The sequence below is a fragment of the Furipterus horrens genome, unplaced genomic scaffold, assembly GCF_987537825.1.
Source record: "Furipterus horrens unplaced genomic scaffold, mFurHor1.1.pri manual_scaffold_11, whole genome shotgun sequence".
Classification (NCBI taxonomy): Eukaryota; Metazoa; Chordata; class Mammalia; order Chiroptera; family Furipteridae; genus Furipterus; species Furipterus horrens.
This window is the reverse complement of record NW_028327181.1, coordinates 55,736,980-55,761,354: the sequence shown is the minus strand read 5'-3', so window position 1 is coordinate 55,761,354 and position 24,375 is coordinate 55,736,980. Positions and strand designations below refer to the sequence as shown.

Below are 24,375 nucleotides of genomic sequence, written 5' to 3'. Positions count from 1 at the left end.
GTACAAGCACACCTGAGGGAGTCTTGCACTGAAGTACCTACAGGTGGACAAACGGGAACCAGCAGGGGAGGCAAGAAGGAGGAGAGCTGAGATGGCCACAGACGCAGCCCTGCAGCCCAAAGCTTGCAGTGGGCTTGGCTCTGAGAGGGGAGGAAGATGGCTGCAGCCGGTGCTTCCTTCATCTGGGAGGAGCAGGGCCTTGGTGGGCCCTCCGGCAGGAGTGAGCAATGCAAACTGCAGCTGAGCCAGCTGAAGCAGCCAAGAATCCTGGACAAGAATGTAACGCAGTGATTCTGCTGCACCTTTCAGCTGTCCCAGACTCACTGTTTCAAACAAAGAAACGGAGCCACAGAGCCCGGACACCTCTTACACAGATTTCGCCTCCAAATGCCCTTAGTGTCAGGTTTCGGAGCACGCTCGCTGTAGACCCAAAGACTATTACGTCAAAATCCTTATTTCCCTCTGTGACTGATCCCCAGTTGGGGCGCAGTGGTGGTGGGGCACCCAGCAGAGGTCAGAGGTCGCATTATCAAGTGGGCAAAACAAATCCTGCTCCCAAATATTATGGTTATACATGCCCATGCTAACAGCACACACAGAGGTCAGATTTAGGATTTCACAGAGCTAAAAAAAAATCTGTGATTCACCACCATCCACTGGAAAATAGTAGAAAGACCTCTTCATAGAAATCTAGTGAATTGTCAATACATGGATGCCTAGACTTAGAAGGAGCCCAGCAAATACCATGAATAACCAAAGGAGAAAGTCATCTCAGAAAGAAATGAAAAATCTCCAGAAAGCAAACTGGAATACATGGATATATGTGATATAAATGACAGAGAATTCAAGATTGCAGTTCTGAAACTACTTGACAAGATGCGAGAAAATACAACAGGCAATTCAATGCACTCAAAAAAAAAAAAGTGTTGAACAAAATGAGTACTTTACCAAAGAGATTGGAAATTTATGAAAGAACCAGAACAGAATTTCTGGAGATGAAGCATTCGGTAAAAGAGAAAAGGAATGAACTACTGAGCATATGAAAGAGAGCCAATCAGATGGAGGAAAGAATTGGTGATTTGAAGATAAGAATCTATAAATGATGTAGAGAAAAGAAGAGAGAGACCTGAACATAGAAAAATGAAAGAGTTCTATGAGAACTGTCTGACTCAATCAGACAAAGAAATATAAGAATTATAGGTATACCAGCCCTGGTTGGTGTGGCTCAGTGGATTGAATTCTGGCCTACAAACCAAAAGGTCACTGGTTTGAATCCCAGTCAGGATATATGTCTGGATTGTGGACCAGGTCCCCAGTTGGGGGTATGGAAGGGACAGCCACACATTGATGTTTCTCTCCCTCTCTTTCTCCCTCCCTTCCCCTCTCTCTAAAATAAATAAATAAATAAAATCTTTTTAAAAAATAATTATAGGTATACCAAAAGAAGAAAAGGGGGAGAAGGGAACAGAGAGGTTATTCAAACAAATAATGGATGAGAACTTTCCAAACCTATGAAAATAACTAGATCCTCGAATCCAAGAAGCAAACAGAGTACCTAGTTACCTTAATCCAAAGAGGCCCTCTCTATAGCACATTGTATTAAAACTGTCAGAAATCAATGAAAAAGAAAACATTCTCCAACAGCCAGGAAAATATGAAAATGACCTACAAAGGAAAGCCCACATGTTATCATCAGACATCTCAACAGAAACTCTACAAGCCAGAAAAGAGTGGAACCAAATATTCAAAACACTAAAAGAGAGAAATTACCAGCCAAGAATAATATATCCAGCACTTATCCTTTCAATATGAAGGAGAAAGAAAGACCTTTTCAGACATACAGTAGCTGAGGAAATTTATCAGCAGAAAACCTCCACTGCAGGAAATACTCAAAGGGGTTATTCTACCTGAAACAGAGAGTAAAAGATCACAACACCATGAGTAAGATTACCAAAAAACTTACAACATAAACATGAATAATTTGTCACAACAAAAACATAAAAGGGGAGGGCGCAAAGGTTTGAACTGGGAAAGAAGGATGAAGGTCAGATGCACTCAAAATAACAAAAAAACTACTGTACATATGCAAGGGTTTTTTTTAATCCTAATGGTAAAACACGCACACACACAAAAAAACCCAAAATGAGAAACATACCTTTAAAAAAGAGGAAACAGAGGAAAGGAACATGGAATACCACCAAACAAAATTGACAGAAACACAATGGAAAAAAAGCTATGGAAGCACAGAGCTACCAGAAAACAAACGATAAAATGGCTATAGGAAATCCTCATAGCTAATAATTGCCACAAATGTAAATAAACTGAATTCATCAATGAAGAGGAACAGACTAGCAGATTCAATCAAAAAACAAAACCCAACCCTATGCCACCTTCAAAGACACATCTAACCTGCAAAGACAAAGGCAGATTGAAAGTGAAAGGATGGAAAATTATTCTCCAAGCAAAAAACATCCACAGAAAAGCAGCTGTATCCATACTATGTCTGAAAAAATAGATTTTAAGATAACAAAGGTAACAAGAGACAAAGATGGACATTTCATAATGGTAAAGGAAACACTACATCAAGAAGACATAACACTTCTTAATATATATGCACCCAATCAGGGAGCACCAAAATGTATAAAGTAATTACTCACAGAACTAAAGGGAGAAACAGACCAAAACACCATCATTGTTGGAGACCTTAATACTCCATTGACAGCTCCAGATAGATCATCCAAACAGAATATCAATAAAGAATTATCAGCCTTACTGACCAAGGTGGAGGCATAGGTAGACACATTGCATCTCCCTCCTCAACTAAGAAGGACTACAACTACCTCAAAACTGAAGACAACCAGAAGTTCCAGAAAATCGAGCTGCATGGAAGTCCAACAAACAAAGATATAAAGAAGAAATATTCATCCAGACAGGTAGGAAGGGCAGAGTTGGGGTGGACAGGACATGGTGTGGAGGCGGCGGCTGCGCCAGTGACAGTAGAGGTGGCCGGCCAGCAGAAATCACAGTGGCACATTATAAAAGTTGTGAGGGACACCTGGGGAGGGGTCCCAGCCCCAGACCAGACCACACAGCTCACAGTTCCAGTGCTACGGAAAATAAAGCCTCATTGCTTCTGACTGTGAAAATGAGTGGGAGTTGGAGCAGCAGAAGAAACTGCTGGTCTCTCAGCAGAGTCCATTTGTTTAGAGGCCCCCCAATTCAAGAGGGTCCGCAGACCCACCCACTTTGGGAACCACAACCAGGGCAACAACTAGCGGGGTGCCAGTCCATACAGGAAGTGGGAGAAGTGCCTGGAAAAGGGCAAGTGCTGAACAAGCAGCATTGTTCCCACACAGACCCCTCTCCCACATACAGCTCCACAATGTGGTGAACCAGATACCCTGTACTGATGAAATCCCAAGGCTCCATACCCTACAACCTAACAGGTGCAACAGCTTTAACTGAGACACATAGACAAATACAGGAGCCTGTCAAGTTGAGGACACAGAAAAGTATGGTCCAAAAGAGGGAACAGATCAAGGTTCCAGTGGGAGAACTAGGCAATGAGGAGGTAGCCAACCTAACAGATGAGGAGGGAGCCAAGCTAACACATGCAGAGTTCAAAACACTGGTGATAAAGATTCTCATAGACTTGACAGATATGCTTGAGTATGGCAAACGCAGAAGGGAAGAAGTGAAGGCTAAGCTAAGTGAGAAGAAGGAAAATCCACACAAAACCAATGGAGATGGGAGGGAAACCAGAGTTCAAATCAATGACTTGGAACATAAGGAAGAAATAAACACTCAACCAGTACAGAATGAAGAAACAAGAATTTTAAAAAATGAGGAGAGGCTTAGAAACCTCCGGGACAATTTTAAATGTGCCAACATCTGAATCATAGGGGTGCCTGAAGAAGAAAAGGAAGAGCAAGAAAGTGACAACTTATGTAAAAAAGAATAATGAAAGAAAATGCCCCTAATTTGGTGAAGAAAATAGACATATGAATCCAGAAAGCATAGAGAGTCCCAAACAAGCTAGACCCAAAGAGGACCACACCAAGACACATCATAATTAAAATAACAAAGGTTCAAGAAAAAGAGAGAATCTTACAAGCAGCAAGAGAAAAGAAAAGGTTACCCACAAAGAGGTTCCTATAAGACTGTTAGCTGATTTCTCAGAAGAAACTTTTCATTTAAGAGGGGAATGACAAAAAGTATTCAAAAAGATGAAAAAGAAGGACCTAAAACCAAGATTACTGTATTCATCAAAGCTATCATTTTGAGTGGAAGGGCAGATAAAGTGCTTCCCAGACAAGGTAAAGCTAAAGAAATTCATCATCACCAAACCCTTATTATATGAAATGTTAAAGGGACTTATTTAAGAAAAAGATCAAAGCTATTAACACTAAAATGACAACAAACTCACAACTATTAACAACAGAACCTAAAAAAAATAAAACAAAAACAAACTAAGCAAACAACCAGAACAGGAACAGAATTATAGATATGGGGATCATTTGAAGGTTATCAGCTGGGAGGAGGAAGGGAGGAAAATGAGGAAATGCTGCAGGGATTCAGAAGCATAACTGGTAGGTGCAGAATAGACGGGGGGAAAGGAAAATATAGGAAAGGGTGAAGTCAAGGAACTTATATGCACGACCCATGGACATGAACTAAGTGGGAAATGGGATTGCTGGAGGTAAGGGGGGTACTGAGTGGAGGGGAGCAAAGGCAAACAAAATTGGGACAACTGTGACACTTTAAAAATATTATCAGCCCTAAATCATACATTAGATCAAATGGACATAATTGACATATAGAGTCTTTCATTCCAGAACATCAGATTGCACGTTCATCTCCAGTGCACATGGAACATTCACAAGGATAGACCATATGTTGGGTCACAAATTTAGCCTCAACAAATTCAAGAAGAATGAAATTACACCAACCATATTTACTGACCACAATGCTTGAAATTAGAGATCAACTGCAAAAAGAAAGTAAAGAAACCCACAAATATGTGGAAGTTAAACAACATACTACTAAAAAATGATGGGGTCAGAGAAGAAATAAAAGATGAGATCAAATATACAGAAATAAATGAGAATGATGATACGACATATCAAACCTCTGGGATGCGGTGAAAGCAGTGATAAGAGGGACGTTTATATTATTACAGACCTATCTCAAGAAACAACAGACATTCCAAGGAAATAACTTAACATTACATCTTAAAGATCTAGAAAAAGAAGAGCAAAAGACACCCAAAGTCAGGAGGAAATAAGGAAATAATAAAAATTAGATAAGAATTGAATTAAATAGAAAACAAAAAAGAGTACAAAAATTACTGAAACAAAGATGTTGTTTTGAAAAGATTAATAAAATTAATAAACCCCTGGCTAGACTCACTAAGGCATAAGGGGGGAAAAATCAGAAATGAAAGAGGACTTTCCACAGACATCACCAAGATACAAAGGATCATACAAGAATATATGAAAAACTATATGCCACCAAATTCAATAACCTAGAACAAATGGATAAGTTCCTAAAAATATATAACCTTCCTAGATTAAGTCATGAAAAACTGGAAAATCTAAGTAGACTGATAAGCAGTGAGGAAATTAAAACAATCATCAAACACCCCCCCAAAAAATAAAAGTTCTGAACCCAACAGATGCACTAAACATTCAAAGAAGACTTAAAACCTATCCCCTCAAAATTTTCCAAAAAACTGAAGAGGCACACTTCCTAACACATTTTATGAGGCCAGCATACCAAAACCTGGCAAGGATCACACACACACACACACACACACACACACACACACACACACACACACAAAACCACTACAGACCAATATCTCTGGTGAATACAGATGCAAAGATTCTAAACAAAACACTAGCAAATCAAATACAACAATAAATTTTAAAATAATATATCATGATCAAGTGGGGTTTATTCCAGGGGCACAAGAATAGTTCAACATAGGCAAATTAATCAATGTGATACACCACATTAAAAAAAAGGAAAGCATAAAAGTCATATGATCTTATCAATAGATGCAGAAATAGCATTTGATAAGATACAACATCCATTTATGATTAAAACACACAATGAAATAGGAACAGAAGGAAAGGACCTTAACATGATTAAGGCCATGTATGACAGATCCTCAGCCAATATGATACTCAATGGCAAAAAACTGAAAGCTTTTCCTCCAAAATCAAGAACAAGACAAGAATGTCCACTCTGACCACTCTTATTCAACATAGTTCTGGAAGTCTTAGCCAGATCTATAAAGCAAGAGAAGAAAATGAAACACATCCAGAGTAGGAAGGAAGAAGAAAAAGTGTCACTTTTTGCAGATGACATGATTCTGCACATAGAAAACCCTAAAGACTCCACCAAACACTAATAGAAGCAGTAAACAACTACAGTAAAGTTGCAGGATACCCAATCAATGCACAAAAATCCACTGTTTTTCTTTATACTAACAAGGAAACTTCAGGGAAAAAATGAAAAAAAAGAACAATTCCTTTTGCAATTTCAACCAAAAGAATAAAATACCTGGAAATAAACTTAATGACTGTGGACAGTTACTGAGCATTCTGTGTCTGATATCATGCAAGGGCGGTCCATATATATTCATATCATTTTTTAAAATATGCTTTATTGTTCATGCTATTACAGTTGTTCCAATTTCTTTTCCCTTTGTTCCCCTCCACCAAGTGACCCCCCCTCCTGTGGTCCCCCCACTTAGTCCATGCCCATTGGTTGTGCATATAGTTTTTGTCAACATCTTCCTGTCTACTTCACTCCCTCCTACTATGCTTCTTAATTTCTGTACCATCTCCCTCCCTTTCTCCCCTTCCCCCTCCCTGCTGACCTCCCCGCTATATGTTCCCCATACCTATGATTCTTTTTCCACTCTCATTGTCTACTTAGTCTGCCTTTGTTTCAATTCCCTAGCTTCTGTCATTGGTTGTTGTGATGCAGTTTTCATTTTAATGTTCATAGTTTTGATCCTCCTTCTCCTAAACAAGTCCCTTTAACATTTCATATAACAGTGGTTTGGATCTGATGAACTCCTTCAGTTTTACTTTGTCCTGGAAGCACTTTCTCTGCCCTTCTATTCTGAATGACAGCTTCACTGGCTAGAGTAATCGTGGTTGTACGTTTTTGCTTTTCATTACTTTGAATATTTCTTGCCAGTCCCTTCTTGCCTGCAGAGTTTCTTTTGAGAAATCAGCTGATAGTCTTATTGGGACCCCTTTGTACATAATTCTCTTCCTCTCTCTTGTTGCTTTTAAGATTCTCTCTTTATCCTTAATTTTTGACATTTTGATTATAATGTGTCTTGGTGTGGTTCCCCCTGGGTCCAGTTCTTTTGGAACTCTCTATGCTTCCTGGACCTGCAAGTCTATTTCCTTCCCCAAGTTAGGGAAGTTCTCCTTCATTATTTTTTCACATAATTTTTCCATTTCTAGTTCTTCTACACCTTCTGGCAGCCCTATGATTTGGATGTTGACCCTCTTATAGCTGTCCGATAAGTTTCTGAGCCTCTCCTCACTTTCCTCACTTCTCGTCTCCTCTTTCTGCACTGGTGACTGTTTGTTCCTTCCCTATGTTCTGATTTGTTGATTTGACTGCTGGTTTTCTTGCCCTCACCACTAGTTTCATATGTGTTTTTGTTCATTTCAGCTGGACTAGCCTTCATTGCTTTCCCGTCTTGTTTAAGATCTGCTGTTAGGTCTGTAAGCATTTTAATAACCAAAGCTCTGAACTGAGCCTCAGAAGATTTCCTATCTGCTGCTTCGTTAGATTAGATATTTTCTGTCTGGTCAGCTGCGTCACTGGGATCTCTATCAGAATCTGTGCCATCCTGATCATTTTGTGTTTACCTTTCCTTCCTGGGCAGGGCTGTCACATCTCCTATGCTATAGGGGGCAGAGCCTTGTGCACTCCTCACAACCGGGCGACCCGTCTCACCACGCTGTGGCGTTTTCTGCAGGGGTGGGTATCCAAGATGGATTCCTGCCGCTCACTCTCCGCTGAGAGACCAGAAGCCTCCTCCTCTGTCCCCACCCACTCTGGGCATCACAGTCCAAGGCAATAGAGGTCTGCCTTCCCCGGCTTTGGAATTGCAAGCTGATAGGTCTGGTCTGCAGCTGGGGGTGCTCCCCAGGCGCTTCTTGCCTCCCCCTAAATATGGGTGTCTGTGCTTACGACTGTCCTGCCTCCGTCACTGCTGCTGCCATGGACAGCACAGCTTGACCTCTCCATGCCGGCTTGGCCCCTCCTACCTGTCCGGATAAGTACTGCTTCTTTATAACTTCATGTGTTGGACTTCCATTTATTTTCTGGAACTTCTGTTATTTCTGGTTTTGCGGTACTTGTATTCCTTCTTAGTTGTGGAGGGAGATGGAGCATGTCAGTCTAGGCCTCTATCTTGGCCTGAAGTCTCCTGTGTTTGTTTGCTTCGCGTCCCAGTGAGAGCTGTCGCTTGTACTACATTATAAGGGGCAGAGCCTTAGAGATTCATCAGTATGGGACGACCCATTTCACCACATTATGGCGCTGGATGTGCATATCATTTTGATTATCCTAATGTCACAGTGAACTAGAACTATAGTTTCCCCCATTATACATATGAAGATTCAAACTAGGAGAGGTGAAGATTCTTGGCCAGAGTTGGGATTCTAACCCGGGTACATGACAGCAGGAAAAGAGCTGCACCCACACCTACCCCAGGTCCGCGCAAGCCCATGACCACCAGCTTTCTCTAGGCCACCTTCTGAACCTCAACCTGTAATGAGCCAGGACTTTTCCCTTGGGTTATTGTACAAAAAGCAAGAAGCAAAATGCACAGTCTCCTTGTAGCTCCCTGGGTCAGGCCCAGCCAGGAAACCAAGTCCCCGGCAGGTTTCCCTGGTGCCTGCTGTCTGGGCTGAAGCTGCTTGTTGTCCTAGGAAATGATGACCTCAGTGCTAATAGTGACCTCAGTTAGAAACTGGACACTAGCTGACTTTTTACCGTCATTGGTGAGTTCTTAACCCTCTCAGTCCTAGGCAAGCCAGACAGTTGGTCACTAGCAAGTAGACACGTTGGATGCGTGCACACAGCACCTTCCAGAATTCAGCCAAAATCAGCGTGGCATGGAGTGTCCGTAAGTGCCGTGGACTATGGTCAGAGGTCAGGGCTCTCACCCTAGGGCTCTGGCTGGCTCGTGACCTTGGGACAGCACATCACTCCACAAGTTCAGTCCCCCCACCTGACCTGTGAGGACATTCCCATCCTGTGGAGAGCGAGGTGACATCATCCATTTAGTGTCACCAAAGCAGTGCCAAGTGCACCGCCTCTTAGAGAAGCAGTTTGGCAAAACATGACAACTCATGGAAATGTTCACATCTTCTCACACACTGTCCTCCTCCCTTGGGACGTAATAACTCCAAGGAACTAAGCTGAGGGAAAGAGAAAAGTTCTCTGCAGAACCATGTGCATCACAGGACAGTTGATCATGGCAAACAGGGGGAAGTAACTTCAACACTGGAACAGGAAGGGAGCGGCGAACCGGGGATGCTGCGTCTCTGGCCGGGACCCTGGGCTGCAATCCTTAGAAAGGTCTGCAGGTGCGTGTGAACATTCAAACCAGCGTGGGAAAGACAGAAGACAGAGCTGCGCCCCTCTAATGGAAAAATGAGAAGAGGTGGCTTCAGAGAAAGAGTAATGAAACAGGCAAAGACGGTGATACTAGTCGTACTGCGTGGTGAGATCAGAGGTAAATGCTTCAACATTTTGTCAGGTGGTGTATACCACTGTGATATCCTTTTTTCAGGAAAAATAGAAACAATTAATACAGTGGAACCTTGGTTCTCAAACTTTGTTCCAGAAGGCTGTGTGAGAAATGTTTTGTTGAAAGCTGGATTATGCCTAAGAGACCCATGACTGATCATACAGATATCAACCAGGAAGGGTTATTGGATTGAGAACCAAAGTTTTGTTCAGTATCTGAGATACTTTTTCTGTGAACAATTTGTATATGAACCTAATTGCTCTATATGGAGTTGTTTGAGAACCAAGGTTTGAGAAAACTAAAGTAGCAGTCTCCATGACCCTTCCTAAAATGACCATCAGTCAGCAATGTTCTCACGGGTGCCCACGCGGACTGAGGGCCTGTCAGCCTTCCTGGGTGTCCCTCTGTTGCCCAGAACCTCCTGCATTGCAGCAATTTCCAGGCAACGCAGGGCTGGAGCCAGGACCCTGACATCCAGGCCAGTGTCCCTCCCACGACAGCCTTCATCCCTCAAGCTCTCCCTTGTGGCGTCAATGTTTACAGCTGGTGCACTGGTCAGAGGTCATGGCTGCAACCAAAGAAAACAAAACTGGCTGATTTATGCGGAAAAGGAATGTCTGGGGAGAAATTGAGCAGCTCATAGACAGAACAAATGATTAGGCAGCAAGTCTTAAAGGAAAAAAAAGGCAGTAACCAAAGAAGGCTGGGAAGCCACGCTTGTCACAAGAAAAATGGAGAGACCTCTGCTGAATCCCTGGCTGCTGCCAAAAGAATCTCTGTCCTTTCACCTGTGTGTCACCACCTCAGCTCAAGGTCCTGCTTAGGAGCATCCACTTAGCCAAGTCTTGGGCACACATCTGTGTCATCACTTCGTGGGAGCAGCAGCTTCCTGAGTGGGAGACCAAGCTTGGGTCCTGCCAAGACCCATGCAATGATGGCGGAGGAGGTTCTTCCCAAAAAGAAGAATCTGAATGGTGGGTGACAAACACTCCACAAATGTACACTACCCTTGGTCACCCCGTTACCCACTGTCCCTTTCTCTTTTTGGGCTCCACCTGCGGAAGCCAGGGCTGCAAGCATCACTCAGTGGACCTCGTTGTTACACAATCCACACCAGCCCAGGGGACTGTGGGTCAACATGTCACCCAGATCCAGGGCCAGAACCTGTGTGTAAGTTTAGCATGAGGGGCTTCCTGCGGTTCTCCCACTGCAGAGACCCTGTTGCCAGCAGCTCAAATACAACCCAGGCCCCGTCATGCCGGCTCTCCGAGCTGGATACTCCATGGAGGTCAATGAGCCTCACCTGAGGCCACACTGCCCCCGCCAACCTGCTCAGTGAGGGTACTAAATCCTTGTTTCTCCAATCCATTCTTTTCAGGGGAGCATGTGGACAAAGCCTGCTTCCAAGTGGCCCACATCAAAGAGGAGGGAATAGTTCTGGAGAAGCCATCCAGGGTGGAGCGGCACTACATAGTCCTGGAGAACCCCAGCTTCTACCCCATGGTTCTACTGAGGATCATCCAGGCTGTCCTGCCCATTCCCATCACCTCCAATGTGTTGCTCTACCATCGCCACCACCCTGAGGAAGTCACCTTCCACCTCTACCTGATTCCCAACGACTGCTCCATTCGCAAGGTGGCCCCAAAGCCAGAAAGGCTGGGTCCGGGTGGGCTGACAGAGACATGACACGCACCCAGACAGCCCCTCCGATGGGTCAATGGGGGATAAGGATCAACCTTTTAAAAACAGGAAACTTGTTGTAGATGGATAATCCTGCCCCTACCCCTGCCCCTGCCCCTGCCCTGCTCAGCCACGGACTGATCTCCTGGGCCCCTACGGCCTCCCGCAGCTGGGTTCACTGCTCCCTCACTCACCGCTGGATGCGTCACTCATCACTCACACCTCATCAGCCACTTCCCAGGGTCAGAGGATGGGAGGGTCCCATACCCAGAGCTGTCCCCTTCTTCCATTCTCAATTCTTTCCTAGCCTTGCCCAAATGCAGCCCAAACATGGCAGAGGCAAAACGTGGGGGCCCTCGTGCAGCAGTCCAGGGGAGGGGATGCAGGTAACCAGGGGATCAATACCCCATGTGCAGCCCCCTCCATACACAGAAACATGTGGGGGCACCACCTCACTTGCTCAGAGCAGATTCCATAGGGCGGATCTCTGAGCCAGACCCAGACGCTCTCCTCCCCTGATCAGTGTTCTGTGTGCTCCTCAGGCCATAGACGATGAAGAAAAGAAGTTCCAGTTTGTGCAAATACATAAGCCACCCCCGCTGACCCCACTCTACATGGGCACCCGATACACTGTGTCTGGTTCACAGGAGATGGTAATAATCCCTCAGGTGAGCAGCCCAGATGTTCCCCCTTCCTGAGGTCAGAGGTCACGCTTGGGAATAACTATGGGCTGGTCTCAGGGTTTTTCCAGGGACAGGCCCACCTGGGGTAGGGCAGACAGCAAGTGGGATTTGGGGTGAGAGGGGAGGCTTCAAAGATTGGGAGACAGAAAGCTAGTAGAAGGGAGGGTCCCATTCAGGAGAGGGACAAAAATGGGGGAGACTTAGGGGAACTGAAAAGTGCCGGGCTGCAGGGTGTCGATGCTCTCCAAGAAAAACCACCAAAAGCACACCTGTGGCTGAACACACTGGGGTCAGCACCTATCACAGCCAGAGAACACGCACCAATGGGAACCGTGGGCCTAAAGGGCCTCAGAAAACCTATTTTAGGATTTGGGACTTAGCTATGTAACTTGGGGGAAGATCTAAGGAAATGGAGATTTGTCTAGATCTGATGTTGTCAGAAGGCAGGGCAATTGTGTCGTTGGGAGCCTCAGTGACTGTCTCTCGGGAGGGCAGACGCGACCAGCACAAGCTGCAATTATTAAGCAGCAGTCACTAGTGTAGTGGGACGGCTGTGTTTGGCATTGTGTTGGTTGCATGGCGACCTGTGTGAAAGGGACATCCTGAGGCTGTGTGTCCAACGGGAGGACAGCGTGGCTGAGACGGCAGCCTCCGTGTGTTTGCAGAAACCCTGAGGCCCGGCTGTGAGCATCAGAGCAGGTCCTGGACACCAGGGGCTGGCTTTTGTCCTCCCTCGTCCCCCCTTTCCACGAGAGGCAGATGCGGTCAGGCCACTGGACACTCATCCCTGATACCCAGTTTCGCCGCGGCCAGATTATGCTGCTCAGGGCCGTAGGGTCCACTGACTGACAGTCTGTAGTGGGGCCAGGGTCAGTCCTGTTCCCTTCTGTTGTCCGATGAGTCTTCACACAATCGTAAGGGATGATGGCAGATGGAATAGACGTGCAGTAGCTGGGAGGAAGTGACATCTATGTTTTTAGTGGGGAAACATGGATTCAAGGATAAATACCTCACATTTTCCTGCTGTCACTTCTTAACAAGGGATGAGAGACGTGACTCAGTTGGTCAACAACACTTACCCACTGCCAACTGTGCTGTCTCCAGTTGGGATGGTTCACTGAGCAGGACAGACATGGCCCTGCCCTCGGGGAGATGACATCCTAGTGCAATGACACCTGCATAAATAATTAAAGAAACGGTGACCAAGGCCGTGAAGCACTGTGAGGACAACACACTAGACCGTGTGTGACAGGAACTTGGGCTACTGCACACTGGGCACTCGGGGTGGCGTCCCTGAGAAGGCCACATCTGAGCTGAGACCTGAGTAACAAGAAGGGTCCTGTCAGGTGGACATTTGTGTCAGAACACTACCGGTGCAGAGGCAGAGAGGAGCAGGCACCCCTGACACCTCCACTTGGCAAATGGAGGTCAGGGTGGCAGAGCTCCATGACTGCAGCAAAGAGAGGAGGTAGATGGGATCACACAAGATACAGAGGTTTCCGGGGCCCATCGACCATGTAGCCCTGATATGGAGTTTGGACTTTGTTCTAAGTTCAGTGACAGTGTCTTAGAGGGTCTTACTTGGTAATACATGACCTGATTCAGCTTCATATACGTGATTCTGGCTGCTGGGTTAGAATGGATAAGAAGTTAACAGTGCCAACAAAAGACAAGACAAAAGGCTCTTGCAGTAGTGCCGGCAGGAGCTGATGGAGGCCTGACTAGGGAGGTAGAGGTGGAGATGAAGATACGTTGATGGATCCAGGGATATGTTGGAGGTAGAGCCAATGGGACTTGGTGTATGGGAGAAAAGGGTTGGAGGTAAGGATGATGCCTAAATCTGGACCGTGAGCTCTCAGTGGGTGGTAGTGCCATTTACTGAGTGTGGGGAAATGGGAGGGAGCATGTTTGGAAGACAGTTGATAATCAAAAGTCATTTTGAATGTGATTTAGGGAAGGAAATGGATATCAATTTTCCCTGGTTGAAACTGGATCAAGGGCAGGATCCATTGAGATGACATGCTTTGAGCTAGAGATATGAGGACTAGGGTTCAAGATTAGGTGAAGTGGAGGAAGAAGGATCTGGTTTAGGATGTGTTGAACACTACATTATAGATGAGTCTTGACTCATCTGTGGGATACCCAGCCGTATCCTCTTTCTCCTGGTCAGGGTTTGTGGAAAATGAGGAAAACAGCAGAGACTGAAGTGGCGATTAATTTCAGTGCAAATCATCCAAGGGTCTCCATGGGGCTGAGCAAGACCAAGAAGGTGTCATGTGGGGAGAGACCTCACTTTCAGGATGAATGATGGCTTCTCACATGACAACTCCTTCTACAGGAACTAGAGCTCTGCTATCGGAGCCCCGGGGAAGCCCAGCTCTTCTGTGAGTTATACATTGACCATTTGAGGTCAAGTATCAGGCTGTACCTAAGATACAAAGAAGATGGAACTCTGGTATGGGAGGCCTTGGTGAAATCAGGTAAAGTCATGTGCAGGGAGTTCAGAAAGTCAATTACAGAATGTGTGTGTGTGTGTTTGTGTGTGTGTGTGTGTGTGTGTGAGAGAGAGAGAGAGAGAGAAAAACAGAGACAGAGAGTTTGTATTATTACAATGTGCTGATGAGAACAGCCCAGAGAAGTTCATTTTTCTGGTTACATAACAGCTGCATGACCAGAATTTGAACTCAAGTTAATCTGACTCTAATCTCCATTCACTCTCCCATGCGGTCTGGTGTCTCCACGCTGCCCTGTATTAACAAACTGTGATGCCCACTAAGCCTCTGACAAATATTCTCATAATAGATTGGATGTGGGCTGAAAGAATAAGAACTGGATGATTAGATGATTGTTTGAATTAAGTCAATTTTGGCAATAGTGGATACCCTAGCCTGGGTCATTAACCTTTCTTCAATGTAGATGAGAGAGAATCAAATAATGAGTTTCAGAATGCATGACATTTTCCAGTCTTTTAAACAAGTACTAACAACCTCAGGAACCAAAATCCCCTAAACATTCCTTTAAGGGACAACCAGCATTTATCTGCTGTTAAAATAAGTTGAATCTGCCTCCTGAGCGGCTACAACAGGCTCGCTGCTGTGGAGGAAGAGAAGGGGTTCTACTCAGTCCTGGCGTGGGCGCAGTCACGGGTGTGGGCACACCAGCCCCAGCATCAGACCTGGGTCTGAATCTCACTCTGGCACTTACTTGCCTGGGTGATTTGGGGGAAATTACTTAACTTGTTTGAGGCTCCAGCTCCTCCTTTATAAAATGAAGATCATAATACCTAATTTGTATTATTGCAGAAAAAACTAAATCACTGATATATGTTCTTATCTCATGAAGCAGTCCTTAATAAGCATAGCAATATTGTTATTTTCTCTCATACTAAGCTAGGCTCTTCCTCTCTTCAGTCTTAATGCTCCCCTTAAAGCTGACAGAGGCTCCATCTCCATCCTCATGCGATAGCCTTTCAGAGACCTGAGGACTAACCGGAGCCTCCTTTAAGTCTCCTCCTATGCAGGTTAAGCACCTCTAGTTCCTTCCCTCATTCCTCTTATATTCTGGTTTTTCAAACTCTGCCATCCCAGTCACCTGGCTCAGCAGATGTGCCCGTTTGAGGATGAGTCAGGATGAACTAAGACCGTCAGTCAGCATGGAGGACGCGGAACTCCCTTCTCCCTCCATCCAGTGAACCCGGGGCTCCGGCACCGCATCCGGGGCTGCCCTGTGTTGCCCGCCCCTCCATCACTGTCGGGCTCACTGAGCCTGGGTGGGCCAAGCTCTCAGGCCTTGGGCACAGGGGCTGCTGTGGACTCGCCCTCCTCTCCTCTTGCAAGTAACTGCAAGTAGCTGTTGCCATTGTTTGTCTTTCCCATTGAAACCCACCCATTACTCCAAGCGCTGAGATTTACTTGATCTTGATCCTTGAGTCTGATGTCAAAATCCAAAATAATCAGTATGAGTGTCAAAGTCTAAACTGGAGTAAGGAGTTAGACCTCCGCTCAGAAAAGGAGATCTCATAGTTGAATTTATCTACCAAGGAACTCGGTTAATATTTCTCCACCAGGGGTCATTCAGGCCAAGACTGAATTCAAACACGTAGACAGTGTGAGGTAGGAATGGTCGCTCTCTCTCTCTTCAGTTTCCCCGTACGCATGAGGAATGGATTCACTTGCAACCCTTTCTCTAAATTCTGTTAGGTGCATCTGTAGCTTGTTTAAGAATCAAAAACTCTCATAAGTGAGGATGTGTAGCAGTTTCAAGACTTATCGTTGGTATTAATAACGTCCACTCTCACAGAGGCTTCTTCTTGTCTGTTTTCCTCCAGGAGACCTCAGACCTGAAGCTACTCCACGCCTGATGGGTCAGTACCAGCTGTCAGGGACCGCAGGAGCCATGGCGTTTCTGGGGTGTACTATCTGCTCCTTGAGGGAAGGAAGGGGAAAATGGAAGGGGCTCTATCATTGCAGATTATAGAAAGCATCAGGCCTTGGAGAATGGTGTGTGCCCCAGAGCAGAAGTCCTTCCCCATCCTTCTTAATCTTGCCCATGAGACCAGGGTACCTTCCACAGAACAACCTCAAATGCCTCCATCATGAACACACTGCCCACACCCAGCTCAAGCAGAATGCTAAGCTGGAAGCTGACATGGGGGATGCAGACGTGTCTCTGGTGGTCATTGTCTTCACAGGGGGAGGACCCAGGGAGGCAGACAGAGTGAGTGAAGAGTTAGAGGTGAGGAATCAGAAGTAGAGACTGTAATGGAAGCTCTTCTTTATTTGTTGCCCGCCTCACATTCACCCCCAGATGCCCCAGCCTTACTGCACTTTGTGGACCGGCACCGGGAGCAGCTGGTGGCTCGAGTGACATCAGTGGACCAAGTCCTGGACAAGCTATATGGACAGGTGCTGAGTGATGAGCAGTATCAGAGGGTACGTGCTGAGCCCACCAACCCAGACAAGATGAGGAAGCTCTTCTTACACAGCATCTCCTGGGACAACACTCACAAAGATCAACTCTACCAAGCTCTGAAGGAGACCCATCCTCACCTAATTGTGGACATCTGGGAGAAGTGGGGCCTTAAGGACACGAGGGGCTCCTCACCTGTTTTTGACTCCTGACTCTGCCTGACCACTCTCTGGGTCTCAGTTTCTTCACCGCTAACAAGGTGCCCTCTGAGCTGCCTTCTGTTATGAAGTTATGGAACTTTAATGATGCCTTTGCTGGGCATTACATGTCCGAGCCCAAGCATGTCCCATGGGCACACAGGCTGCTTCCCTTGGCTTTTGCATTCCAGCTGTCCAGGTGGGATAATGGCATCTCAGGGAATGTCTGTGTGCAGCTGGCAGGACGTCTGCGGACCCTGCAGAAGCCTCACCCAAGGTCCTAGTGAATGACAACCACAGCCAAGCTTAGAGCCTCTCTGTGCCATCCAGATGCAGGAGGATTGGGGAGAAAATGGAACTGGTCACATCTCCTGGAGACAGACAGTGGAAATGAACACCTTGGGGGTTTTAAATGGCTTGTAACAAGGGGTATGAGAAACACTCACAATAAAATACTAGAGAGAGAAATGGGGGGAAAATGGGACAACTGTAATTGAAAAACCAAAAATAAAAAATAAAAATAAAAATTAAAAAAAACACTAGGACACAGGACTTCAGCAGCAAAACGAGGTGTTTATTCACAAGTCTGCAGAGTTGGGCACAGAGCCAGCCGGGGGCATGTGCGCACAAAGTAGAGAAAGAAAACTGGTTTTACACTAACGCGATTAGCTCCCCTCCCCTCTCCTCTCCCCTGGTTTCTCCATTACTGGTTAATCCGGGTTCACAATCTAATGCAATTAATACTTACCTAACGGTGTGATTAACTAAGGGTAATGTAGTTATAGGTCTATCTCCAGCTTACTTACAAAGTTATCTAGCTACATCTTCCCATTTCTCTGTGTTTGGTGATGACAATTTTCCTCCTTTTGATCCCAGAGATATGTGTGAGGAGCTGCGGAATGTCATTTCCTTACCCCTTCTCCATGATTATCTCCTACTGATTTGAGAGTCACTGGCTTCTTTATCCCTTAGAGGAGAAAATACATTCATTTTTTCCTGTCAATGTTGAGCTTGAATTTTCTGTTAGTTCAAATTGTGCTTTGTTGTTTTTGAAGTTTAGATGGATTCCTAGAGCTAGAGAGGGTGAAGAAGAAGGCCAGGGAGGGAATGGGGTCTAGGTCTTCCCTTAGATGCCTTTTGCTGTAGACAGTGATTCCATGGCTTAGGTGCCTCTGCCCTGTGTCCTGGAGCACCCTGTGTCCTCCACCCCATCAGGACACTCAGCACATGGCATTGTCCCTATTGCTTTTCTGCTGATCTCTCCACACTAGATGTAATCTTCCTGAGACAGGAACCATGTCTGACCCACCCATCAGTGTACAGTAGTCCCTCTTTATATCGCGGTTGACTTACTGCGGCCTCACTGTTTAGCGGGATATTTTAAATATTATATTTAATTATTTATAGTGGATTTTTTGCTCCATCGCGGGATTTTGCAGTACTGTACAGTAAATATTAAAATAAATGTAAGGTTCCTACTTTGCGGATTTTCACCTATCGCGGGGGGTCTGGAACGTAATACCCACAATAAGTGAAGGATCACTGTATGGCCAGGGCCTAGGGAAGTCCCTAGAACATAGTGCTCATTGAGTGAGGATTTATGAATAGGTAAATTATAAGGGGACATTCCCCAAATATACCCTTTAATTCTCTTTCAGGCCACCATACTGTCTGTGGAATTCAAAGACACACCCTAGTAATAATTTTCCCATTAGTAGCGCACCCCATTGGCCCCAAAGAATCAGTAATCTTAGAATTAAACCCAGCGGTGTCGAATCATTTGTGCCAATGTCATTCCCAACTAGTGAGAGCAAAGCTCCACTCAGGCTACCCTTGCCAATATCCAGCAGCCCATGTTGATTGTACCTCCCTCCCCACTTTGTCACCTCCTCCTCAGAGTCACTTCTGACATCGGCTTGGGCCTCACTCACTTTCCTTACCCTCCAATGCACGGCCTAAGGTGTCTCTTCTTTGACCTCCCCGACTATAACGGTTGTTATGGAAGTTATATGAAATACATGTATAAGCTCATCAGTGTTCAGCTCCAAGAGAGTATGTAATAAGTGGTTAGGTATAAACTTGTGGTTTCACTGCTCACCGAGTTGGTGAAGAGGTCAGCATGTCCCAACCTTCCACCACTACCCCAAAGTAAAATTCAACAGAGTTAGGGCACAAACATAAAAAATAGAGAAGAGAACAGACAACACCTGTGACAGCTGTCCCAATAGCTTCATAAGCACGTGTGGAGGGGCCACCTTGCAGACCCGTTGACTTTTTATTCAGGCCGCATCGCTGACATGTTCAATACACTTAGCTGACTCTGTTGGGACCTTCCTGTGAATGAGAAAGTTCCTGAACTTGGATCTGAGCTCTTGGAGATGTCCGCTAATGAAAGTGCAGTCTAGCAGGAAACTGTACTTGAAAAGGATGTTCTTTTTCTAAGATTCGGGTAGCTGTGGCTGCTTTCTGGTCCCAGGTAGGATAAGTCTGTGCAGAAGGGAAAATGCTGTCGGGACTCTGCACCTAAGACTGACTCTCCTCCTCCAAGGACACAAGAAAATGGGCACAATGAACTTGCTATTGGAATGTAACCCAGATCTGCTGCCTGGGTCCCCATTTTTCTGTGGAATGTGGCAGGTACATGAGTTGATTCTGAATTTTATGTCCTCAGCAATCTTAAGGGAAAAAATATATGTCAATATGTCATAGAGTGGTTTCTTCACCAAATGGACAAAGCCCTCCTGCAAATCTGTGAGGAGCAAGGAAGAATATTCTCAGGACAAACCTATTTGCTCCCATTGCCTTGCATGGGCATCACATTGCACAGGACAGTGCTCATTTACAGGCTCTAATTCAGTTCATTTTCAAGGGAAAACCCAGCTCCTCATAGCAGGTGTGCTGCTCCTCTCCACAGGAAGATAAAGCTGAAGTCCAGTAGCTCAGGGCCTGTCCCAGACACTGTCCTCCAAGATTTAAGTCCCAGCTGGGGCTGTGGTGATTGTTGGGGCCATGTGTTTAGAGGGTCACTGCAGGCAGGGTGTCTGGGGTCAGCCTCCCACTTCCTGCCACACCACCTCTTAGGAAGGCAGGTTAGTAAGAAGCTAGAAAAATCCCTTTACATGTGAATTGAGGGAATCAGAGACAAACTAGTTCAATGAACAGCTGAGCAATTAACAGCCAGATAAGAAATCACAAGCCCCTATCCTCCCTAACCCAAGACACTTAGGAGCAGACGGTTTACATCTCTCTTCCCCAACTGCACAGCTGGTAGCTGAAATCACCGTAGTCAGGGAGATAGATAACAGAGACCCAGTTTGTGCCATCAGTGCCAGCCTAACCCCAAAACAAATTCAGTCACAGGAATAAAAAACAAAAGACCAATCAGAGCCAGACAAATCCAAGGTAGAGGTGAAGCTGACCATAGAATGATCCCAAACCCCAATCACTACACACTCATTTTTTTAAAGATTTTATTTATTTATATTTAGAGAGAGAAGAGAGGGAGAAAGAGGGGGAGATAAACATCAATGTATGAGAGATGTATCAATTCGTTGTTGCCTCTCACACACCCCTAACTAGGGACCTGGCCTGCAACCTAGGCATGTTCCCTGACTGGGAATCGAACTGACCACCTTTTGGTTCACAGGCTGGTGCTCAATCCACTGAACCACACCAGCCAGGGTGTGTGTGTGTGTGTGTGTGTGTGTGTGTGTGTATGTGTGTACTCATTTTGAGGCAACAGCATATTTAAGGACACACCTGGAAAACTGATGAATATTCTAAATGAGACCTCCCTTAAAATTCCAGCCTGCAGAAAACAGGTGAAAAACCCTCAAGACAAAAGACCCAGTATGCAGTTTCCCCACCACCCTCACCCCTGCTTTTCTCAGACATGTAATTTTATTTTATTTCTCCTAAGTTCCGAGGGTCCTCCTCTTGCCTAACTTTTCAGTGAGTCAAAAGCAATGCCACCTAAGCTCCATTCTCTTACTGTATTTTAGGCATAAGACCTGGGTTCTGAGAATTCAGGCCAAATTTTAGCTAACCCCCAATAAATCTGCTTCCCCCACAATAGCTGCTGGCATCAGTGACTGCGTGTGTCCTTCAAAGTTATCTTTATCTGCAGACAGAAACTTAGCAACTTCTCTGTTCTCAGAATCAACTCCCACTCCTAATCCACACCCCCCCACCCATTGGACCATTTGCAGAGGGTCCTGCCAACTCCCGATCCCCTTATCTCCTTCAAATACCTGCCTTGTTGCTGTTCGAGGCTGATACCATTTTGGTCTTAGCTCACCTGTTTGCAGCTGACCAAATAAAACTTTTAAACTCATGGCCTGTTCTCCTATCGTTTCTACTCTCATTCTGCCAAACCTAACATTGTGACTTCCTTTCCTGAGTCTAGGCAGCCCAGCCTATGCTCACTTCTGTTAATGTGGTTCTTGCTTCTCCTATCTTACACCCTTCTTTTGTTTCACTGTCTCGAGTTTTACTAAACACAGTCTTAGAATCACCAGGCAAGTCTGCTCAGGATCCCAAGGTTTACACTGATAGAGTTTGTTAGCCATTGGCAAGGAGGGGGGCTGGAGAGCTCATTCACCTGGGTCTTGGTGGCCGTGTTGGGGCACAGTGAGCTGTGGCCCTGGCTGCAACCCTATTTCTATCACCTGGAAAGGGGTGGCGGCAGGTGAGGGGGTGGCGGGGCCAGCCAACCATGGGGACCAATGCAGGGTCATGGGGCTTCTCAACCCAGGCACAGCTTCACCTGGCTGCTCTTCCTGCCTCCAGCCTCTAGCAGTGGTGGGCTCTCCAGGGCCCTCAACTGGCAAGTGGCTGCACAACCTAGTTTGTTTTTATAGCAACCTGATGGGGATCACAGAAGGGAGGGAGTGCGAGCTGCTAGCTAGGAGCCAGTGGGGCAAAAGGGGAGCTTAGCCCAAAAGAGGCTGAAAAGCAAAAGGCCAGGATCCCAGCTGTGCACAAGGCTTCCCCAATCTTAGGTTCAGTAAGAGCCTCAAAAACCTCCACCCAATAAGTTGATTAGCAGGAAGTAAAAACCACAAACAATGACTATTGAAGAGTCCAGTGAAAAGTTCCTCAAATCTTGCAAAACACCAGTAGGGGGTAGAAAATTTTTTACTCCCTTATTCTATTCTTCTCCCCAGCAACACGCCCAATAAATCACCAAGTACCTTCTCCCAAACAACATACCCAACAAAACACCAAGTGCCTCGTTGTTCCCACCATTGTTCCCAACATTACCTCCAGACTCAACCCATTGTTCCCGCCATTACTCCCAGACCCAACCCATTGTTCCCACCGTTACCCCCAGGCCCAACCAATCACTAGGCGCCCTGATACCCTGTTCCAGTCATCCTCTATCCCTCCCTTTAAAACCTTGTCAGCCTGTACACCAGCTGCTGTTCTCTCCTTTGAGACAGCCCGGCAGGTTCCTCTTAATAAATCTTGCACCTCAGCTTCCTTGGTTTCAGTTTTTACTATTTCTAACACCCAGGTCTTTACTTCTTCTAAAAGAAATAAGTATTATGGGGTCTTTTTGTTTATTTAGAAGAATCAGGTAGGTAGTGGAGTGCTTTCATTTTAATATTTTTTAAAGATTTTATTTATTTACTTTTAGAGAGAGAAAAAGGGAGGGAAGGAAACATCAATGTGTGAGAGAGACATCAATTGGTTGCCTCTCCCATGCAGCCAATTGGAGACCTGGCCTACAACCCAGACATGTGCCTGGACTGGTAATCAATGTGGAGACCCTTCAGGTCCCAGGGGGCTGGAGAGTAGGCAGCTAAGAACCTGTCTAGGAAGTATGGGAAAGACCTGCAAGGTGGGACTATAACAGAGTGCGGGCCCTCCCCAAAGTCCCCACAGCTCATAGTTTTGGAAATGGGGAAAGGAGATGATACAGCTTTTAAGGTACATTACATAACTATAGCAAGTTGGTAACTAGATACGTAATAGCTGTGCTGAGCTAAGGGCAAAAGGGCAGGTGATAGGCTTAACGTACTAGACTTTCATGAAGGGAAACTATGTTGCCCCCAAGGTAAAAGGGCAGATGATAGGCTTAAGATACTTTTCATAACAACGACATAAAGGACAGAAGCCACATGGTCTGAAAAGGGCGTAGGCCAGAGTTGGCTAGGATGTCTGGTGTGTAGGAAGAGAACCATGATGTAGAAGCTAGGCAGCTTTGTAGGAGAGCCGGTCCGCCATGGGAGAGGGCCGTGCGGGTGGAGTGAGTGCAGGAGAGAAGAGGAGGAGCCATGAGGAAGGAGCCGTGAGCCAGAGGGGGACTCAGCCATGCCGCCTGCAGTGAAGTAGCAGCCATGCAGTCTGCAGTCAGGATTCGGCCACGTGGCCTGGGCTAGTAGGAAAGCAGGCAGGCTGCTGCTTTGGTCATGCCCGCTCCAGCTGACTATGAAGCCACCAAGGACTCTGCCTTGCAGTTCCAGACTCTATCTGGACTCTTGGACCTCGGGACATAAGGAGAGGACACTCTCTTAGAACTTGTACCTTTCCTGGACTTCACCATGACCCAGTGTAACATGGCACATGCTTTCCTGGGCTACTGTATAGAGGCTGAAGACAATACACCCCCGATCCTGAAGAACAGAGCTGACAGGTACGCTACCCACCCCACCCCCAATTCCGTGCATGCTCCAATGTCCCATCATACTTCACTTACCAAACAGAAAGCCAAAGATAAAATTCTTATGAATTTTAAGACAGTGACTGAAAGGACAAAAAACCCCTTTCAGGCCCTCTTTACCACAGCTAGCTACTCTCTTTCCTTGAGCCCGTCAGCCATAATTCACTGTTGTTTCTCTGAACCTCTATTCTCAAGACTGGAGAGATTACTGAAAAGCATCTCCCGGCCAGGTGTTTTAAAACCTATACAGACAAGACACACCAGACCTGAGCACCCAGACCCTGAACCCAAAGATAACAGCAGAACACACTGAAACCTGCAAAATCAGTCTGAAACCTACTGATTTACAGCTAATTACCATGACTACCCAGCTGCATCTCCCTCCTCCTTTATCACCCATTAAAAACTTAAAGACCCTACATTTCACTGCTGATGTATCTCTTTACACCA

General features: G+C 45.8%; 1 protein-coding gene across 1 annotated transcript in view; it reads left to right on the top strand.

Moving 5' to 3' along the window:
- The window catches only part of LOC149997772 (NACHT, LRR and PYD domains-containing protein 1-like), a 38,732-nt gene extending 20,962 nt beyond the window's left edge, over window positions 1-17,770 (top strand). Inside the window, exons 10-14 of the mRNA XM_090257499.1 lie at window positions 11,172-11,428; window positions 12,016-12,126; window positions 14,495-14,636; window positions 16,484-16,519; window positions 16,963-17,770. Of these exons, the coding sequence (XP_090113625.1) occupies window positions 11,172-11,428; window positions 12,016-12,126; window positions 14,495-14,636; window positions 16,484-16,519; window positions 16,963-17,276 (860 nt within the window). The 3' untranslated portion in view covers window positions 17,277-17,770. The remainder of the gene's footprint in view (window positions 1-11,171; window positions 11,429-12,015; window positions 12,127-14,494; window positions 14,637-16,483; window positions 16,520-16,962) is intronic.
- Window positions 17,771-24,375: the final 6,605 nt, after the last annotated feature.